The 7,553-nt window shown below is 35.1% G+C and overlaps 1 protein-coding gene across 1 annotated transcript; it reads right to left on the bottom strand.

The window, feature by feature from the left end:
• Positions 1–1,219: 1,219 nt before the first annotated feature.
• Positions 1,220–5,351, bottom strand: LOC149155888 (inorganic phosphate transporter 1-4-like). The gene is made up of 3 exons (XM_089441325.1): positions 5,189–5,351; positions 3,479–3,574; positions 1,220–3,137 (listed from the first exon to the last, which is right to left on the bottom strand). Exon 3 carries the CDS (start codon positions 3,119–3,121, stop codon positions 1,547–1,549), a length of 1,575 nt encoding a protein of 524 aa, XP_089297451.1. The 5' UTR covers positions 3,122–3,137; positions 3,479–3,574; positions 5,189–5,351; the 3' UTR covers positions 1,220–1,546.
• Positions 5,352–7,553: the final 2,202 nt, after the last annotated feature.

Here is a 7,553-nt window from a genome sequence, read left to right on the forward strand (position 1 = left end):
CAATTACCTCAAATGCTCCAACTTTTCCCATCTATGAAGACTATGAATTTAGTTGTCATTTTTTTTAATAAAACAACATATTTTGGGGAAAACCTCCAAGCATTTCCCCTCATTCTAAATATTGGCACCCAAGGTAAACTCTACATCCTTCAGGGCACAAGGCTCTAGTGCTACTACACAATATGGGTAGTTAAGACATTTATTTAAGACAATCCAAACAAAGTCTAACTTGTTCAAAGATGAATGCAATTTCTTTTGTTCTTTCAATTGTTTAAATGTCTCTGCAACAACTCGATACATTGTCATCAAGCTCAACAATAATACCCTGATTCTCCCGAATTTCACAAGCTTCATAAATAATTTATTCAAGCCCTAAATTGATAACTCGCATAGTGTCGTTGATGATCTATTTACTTAGGCAATTCTCTTCCACTTGTACGTTTGTCCACATCTAGCAACTGGTTATTTTATTTTTGATCTTTTAACAAGTTTTCCATTACAAGTATAGAATTGTCTTCTTCCTCAATTATGCGAACTTGCGATTGTGAGTTTATCATTTTTGCAAAAAGAAGAGCTCTGTGTCAAGTACGATATTTTTTTAAGCTCAAACATTTATTTTTGTGCCAGAGAAATTAAAAAAATGTTTTTGAATCTTTAATAGAATTTCTTGGGAATAAAAGCTAGAGAAATTCAATAGACAGGTATTACATCTAAGACATTTTTTTATCAGAACAAGGAAACCTTATTTTGAAAATTGAAATTTATTGATGGCACTAGAAGGATACAATGGTCCAAAGAGAATAAATAATACCATTATTTTATAGTTTGGACATATTACACGACTAAAATAAGGATAAGAAGCAACAAGTAGCTAAATTAACAACATTATATAACAAATGATGAGGGAGTTTATTAATGTTCCTCTTACTACTAAAGTCTTTCTATTAAGCTTTCCTCATAAAATTAGACCAATTTCTAATGAACAAAAACTATTATCCATTGCATTGTGAATTAAGGTGATATGAGATTACTTTGTTATGAAATGTTTGATTTAAAACATTTACTTATAAAGATTCCAGAATCTTAATGAAGAGCATTTTCATAAATCTTTTCGAGTGAAGTGTTGTGCATTACCTTCACTTTGAACATATCTTGGTTGGAATCTCCCTAAAACATAACATATGATAAAAAAGAAACACCAATAAAGAAACAAAATCACTAATGTTTCTTATGACATTGCCTTACTACATTGCCTTACTACATTTTCTTTATAACATCTTATGCAAATGCTAGTAATCTAATATGTTCTAATACCCTACATTCACATTCACTCATCTAATATGTTCTAATACCCTACATTCACATGCACTCAATGGGGATACATATATATATGCTTGACACGAATATTCCTACCATCCCTCCGTCACTTGAACGGTCACACACCTTGACTGCGAATGAATCACTGCAGTCGTTATTCCGTAACTAAAAATCCACACAGCTGTCTGTTAAAGACATGCAATATCGAACATTGATTACGTCACCACGGCTAGACGTGTAGAGCGCGGTTCGATCTACCGGACGATCCGGTCATTTCGAGAACTTCTTCGTTCTCTCCCGACAGGTCCTCGAGCGACTTGCCATTGGTTTCAGGCACCAAAAAGGTAAAAAGGAAGCCCAGTGCGTTGACTGTGGCCAGTATCAGGAGAGCTTTTTGCGGCCCGATTGACTTAGGATAACCCGCAGTCGACCCATCCTGCGATAAATACAAGAACCCAAATGCCCCGACGATGGCTCCGGCTTTCCCAGCTGCTGCAGATATGCCGTGGCACGTCGAACGCAGCCTCGCCGGGAATATCTCCGCCGGCACAATGAAAGTTGTGCTGTTGGGACCGAAATTGGAGAAGAAGAAGGTGAAGGCATAAAGAACTAGGAACAATGTTACATGGTTGCTAACGTAGGGGTATGGAATCGCTATGGCGAACATGAAGACTGTCATGAAGAAGAAGCCCATTAGCTGAATTTTAAAACGCCCAATGCGGTCTATGAGGAAGACCGTAAACCAGTAACCCGGAACAGTCGAGCAGAGGGCGATCAGTGACTGCGCCTTTCCAATACGGTAAACCTCCTCTATGCCGCTCATCGTGCTCGCTGAATGCACCCAACCGATTTTAGTATATATATTGCTCTGAAACAGATTTTGGCTGTAGAATGCAATATCCAGAAGAAACCATGTGGACGCAGTGCCCAGGAGATGCGAACCGTGGCGTTGGACAAACTCATTGGAAAACAGGCGGAATTTCGTGCTTTCGTCCCTTGCGATGGCTTCTACGACATTCTGATCTTCATGGATGTCCACCTGCAGTACGTTGGACATGTCCATGGCGGCCTTCTTGGCATTTCCTGCAACCAGGGCTGTGAATCGAGCAGTCTCCGGCATTTTCATGCGCCAATAATATGTCAGTGCAGCAGGCACAGCCCCGAACATCAAAATTATTCTCCACACAAAATCCGCCTGTGGGGGGGTGTTCGGAGGCTTGACGGGAAAAGCTGCCATGAAAGCCTTGGAGACTACGATGGAAACAGCTCCCCCCGCCAGAATGCCGAATCCCTGCATGGCAAACACCGCCGCGATGAAGGCTCCCCTGGTTCTCTTGTTCGCATATTCTGACATGATGGTGGCTGAAAGCGGATAGTCGCCGCCGATGCCAAAGCCCAGCCAGAATCTGAAAAAGCATAGAGTAGTCATCACGGAGTTGGACGTGTTACCAAAGGACAAACCGCTTCCGATGGCGCTGATCATCATGATCATCAGTGTCATACCGTAGACCTTTTTCCGACCCAGCTTGTCGCCCAGCCATCCAAAGAATAGCTGCCCGGCCAGAGTTCCGCAAAGAGCGACGCCGCTCACTGCCGCGTTGACGTTGACTGGCAGAGTACCTACTTTCCCCGCAGCAGCCGGGTAATAGATCCGTCCCAGTAGTTTAGTTACGGTCGGTATGCAGAAGAGATCATATGCATCGGTGAAGAAGCCCATGCCCGCTATTATGATGGCCGTGAAATGGTACCATTGCGTCCTGGCCTTGTCCAGGGCAGAAAGAACCTCCAGTTGACCCTTAGCCATGGCACTCTATTGGTATCTGCACAAAACACACCAACTAAAACTTTCACAGAGAGGAGCAAAACATAAAATTTGACACAATCATAGGAACTGAGGCTCTGAGCAGTATTTAAATTTTTTTCAGTGATTTGCTTAAAATAATTTTACATGCACATATATTTTAAATTTGACTTTTTACAAAATATGGCTTACCTCTACTTAATTCGATTCGATTTAACTCAGAATCTCCTAAACCAATTCTTACATGCAAGGATATTTTAAATTTGACTATTTTCAAAATATAACCTACCTCTGCTTAACAGCCAATTCATACATGCAAAAATATTTTAAATTTGAACTTTTTTCCAAAATATGACTTACCTCTACTTAACTTGACTTAAGTCAGATTCTCCAAATTTAGCCCACTCTTACACGCCAAAGTAATTAAAATTCCCAACCTAAATGTCTTTAAAAAACCTGAAAAGAAAAACAAAATTGTATGACGGCATGTCAGCAGAGATAATACGCTGTTCACAATATTTCACAATTTGGACCCCCTACGATCAATCTTTAAAATCTGCAACGTCAACTGTTCAACAAAATCTGCAATATCAACTCTTTAATTTTTCAGACTTTCTTGCTAAATATATATATTCGAAATTATCAAACGATAGGAAATCCTTCTGAACATATATAGCATCTGCATCTATGTAAAGGTAAAGAATTCCTAAAGAACGTAGTAAAAACACAAAGAATGCAAATAGAAACCGATATTTCAAAAAAAAATATCAGACCTGTTCATGACAAAAACCGAAAGAGAGAACAAAATGACTGTATGAAAATACTGCTACCATCATATAAATAAGAGCACAGTAACCTTCATATAAATCAGAGCGTCCTAGCGATTCTTTAAAGATTATGGTAGGGCACAGGCAAATTAAGAAGAAAAAAAAATGATCAATGGCATTAAACCTTATTTTAGGTCAAAAGCAGGCCATGAATAAGCATGTGCACTGCAAATTAAGAAGAAGAAAAAAATTATCCATGGCATTAAACCTTATTTTAGGTCAAAAGCAGGCCATGAATAAGCATGTGCACTGCAAAGTACCAGATGCAATTATAAACCTAAGCGATGCCGTAAAAAGCAGTCAAACAGGAAAGGATTTAGAAAATTCAACCACACAGGAGTGCTACGCATCAGCAACTCCTGTTGAACTGCTATGCTTTGTGAATCTTCCGCTAAAAGAGGTGCTCTCTGGTTCAGCTGTTCAGGTGAGCCAGATTTTAATTTTTAATTTTTCTCATTTTATGAGGAAAATTAAATCTGTGTATGAGTGTCTGCGGGCGAGTACAGTAAGATAGATTAAACAAAGTGATTCTCTAACTATTAGAAGTCTTAAGTTTTGGGGATTTTGTCAGAATTTAAAATAATTTTTGGTTAAATTGAGATCTAAAATAATTTATCATTCTAAAAAGTTTCAGAATAGAGAATTCACAATTCATACTGGTGTTTTCCACGAATTTTAATAAAATTTCAAATTTTAAATAAATTAGATTAGAAAACAGGCCAGAATTTCTAAACGAAGCAATATTCTTGATCTATTGAAGAAAAGCTAAAAATAAAAGATCGAACATTCTTGATTTCTTGAGGAAGCTAAAAATAAAAGATCGAACATTCTTCATCAAGCTAAAAATAAAAAATCGAGGATTAAATATTTTTTTCCCTTTCTTGAATCCTTTTAATGAATTAGGTTTTAAATTAAATCTTTATCAAGCTTCATCCCTTTCAATGTTCAACCTTGAATTCGGCCTTAATCCTTTTGATGAATTAGGCTTTAAATTAAATCTTTCTTAAGCTTCATCCCTTTCAACGTTCAACCGATTCGGCCTGAATCCTTTTAATGAATTAGGCTTTAAATTAAATATTTTTTACGCTTCATCCTTTTCAATGTTCAACCAATTCGGCCTTAATGTTTCATATCCTTCCAATATTTATAAATTCGGCTTCAAACCCTCACACAATTTAAATGATAAGCAATTTCACACAATTTTTAACGAGAAGCAATTTGAATGCAAAATTGACTGGCATACCATTAATTGCAAGATTCCAGGCGGCAAGAAAATATTTGTTTGAGGCAAATCCCCAAACCCAGCGGATGGGCAGATGATTTGAGCCGTGAAATGGCCTTCTTCTTCGGTGTCTAACCAGACTCCGGTAATGTGCTTTAAAGGGTCGAAATTCAGATATTCTCCTTGAATATTCTCCCGTACCTAACTTCGTTTTCTTGGAAGTAGTGCCGAAGCTGCCGATGTTACTTCGACCGAGGCGGTGTGGTTCCTCTCACTCAATGTGTGTTCCATACCAAGATAACTCTGAGCAATAACCTCACACTTATCCTGATGGTCACTTTGACTTTCCATAATATCAAAGATTAAATATAATTCTGATAGGTAACTTGCACATTAAATATTATTTAAATGTGATTTCACCGATCACGCTGGTTTTTCGTTATAAGAGTTTTAGAACCAAAAGTCAAGGTGAATGGTGTGAGCAGGAGTCATGCTTTGCTGTTTTATATATAAGTAGTTAATTGTAATGAATAGGATTATTTTTTTAATGGAGATTCAAATATTCGATCAGAATATTTAATATATATAATTTAATTATATTATTATATATTTGATAGTATATATTATATAATTAATAATATATTTAAATTAATTTATATATTTATGGTTAATATCAAATGATATAATAATATATTATGGATAATAATATTGTATAGTTATGTGATAATGAATAATATCTATTCAAATTATAATTTTGTCTTAATGAAATTATATTTAATTTTAAGAAACATAAAACATTAATTTTAAGAAACATAAAACATCATTTAGATTTTTTTTTTAAGTATTAAGAGAAGTGTTCTAAGGTTATTATAGTTTTGATGACTTCGGAGGTTACAAATGTTAGTAGTGTGACAAATATTTTGAAATTGTGATGTAATTCAAATATATTATGATGTAGTTTAAATATATGTAGAGTATTCTAGAACACTTTAGGAGAATGCACTTTTCATCTTCAATCTCTTAGTATCATAAAGTTGACATATTATTGCATCGCACTGTGTTATGAGGATTGTCCAATGCTCAATTTTGCTATGTAACTTATGGGAGTTGGTTCATTTTTAGCAGAATTAAGAGATACTTTGATCTTCTATATTATAGTTGACCACTTCCTAGCAGTGTCTTAACTTCTTTTCATCTTCTAGTTCTTTATTGCACCACAAATTCTCTTGAAGGTAATAATATGTTTTTTATTATCAATTTTCGTTAAAATGACATCATGTATTCTCAAATAATTCAGCCTAGACTTGACATCTTAATGCCATTGCCTCTTTAGTCCCTGGTGGTTTTCGCGTCAATGCGTCAATTTCATGGTTTGTCTTTAAGTTTTCATTACAATGGGTCGATTTCACTACATTGCGTGCCAATTTGATGATTGATTTTTAAATTTTTTTTGCAAAGTATCAATTTGTCTTAGCTGAGATTTTAAAATCTCTATACATTTAACATTTTTTTTTAAATTACTCTTGGTATAATAAATCTTTCATTTAGATGTTCATTTTTAAAGTTTTTTTAGTCATAAAATTTTTCCATAAATTCATGCTTGAAATATTTTGAAATATTTGGGATTCAAATGCATTAAGTAAGTTATTCATCTATGACTATTTCCATGAGAGGTAGTCGTAACTTACTAATTTCTCATGATTTTTGAATAGTCCACTTAGAACTCATTGCATCGGGTGATGCTCACAAGGGTGAAGAAGTGGGATTGAAATTAGTGAAATAAATCACAAAGCGTCAATCATCACTTCCGGGGCTTGCACCCAGTAACTAGGACTTCTCGGTTTTTAAAAACAGAGATAACTTGAGAAGTCCTAGTTACCGGGTGCAAGCCCCGGAAGTGATGATAGACGCTTTGTGATTTATTTCACTAATTTCAATCCCACTTCTTCACCCTTGTGAGCATCACCCGATGCAATGAGTTCTAAGTGGACTATTCAAAAATCATGAGAAATTAGTAAGTTACCACCACCTCTCATGGAAATAATCATAGATGAATAACTTACTTAATGCATTTGAATCCCAAAAAATGATATCTAAGTTAAAGATTAACGAAAAAAATCAAAAAAAAAAAATTTTAAGCTAAAAAAATAAAAGAAAATAAAAACCAAATTAAAAATAAAAGAAAAATAAAAAAAGTTACAAAAACAAAATAAAACAATAAAATTTAAAAAATTTAACTTAAAAAAAAATATTTACCCGCCCACCCCGAGGCCCAACTGGCAAGGGGCCAATTCACATCAAAAAATAAATCAAATATAAGAAAATATATTAAAAAATAACCGGAAAATTGTAAAAAAAAGAAAAATTAACTTGTAAAAATAAAAAA

This window comes from Pinus tabuliformis, chromosome 9, assembly GCF_031772625.1.
Source record: "Pinus tabuliformis cultivar Carrire ecotype Pingquan chromosome 9, CPIR1, whole genome shotgun sequence".
Taxonomy (NCBI): domain Eukaryota; kingdom Viridiplantae; phylum Streptophyta; class Pinopsida; order Pinales; family Pinaceae; genus Pinus; species Pinus tabuliformis.

What these genes read in the sequence shown, in the direction of transcription:
- LOC149155888 (XM_089441325.1), bottom strand. Translation starts at nt 3,121, where the DNA reads ATGGCTAAGGGTCAACTGGAGGTTCTTTCTGCCCTGGACAAGGCCAGG.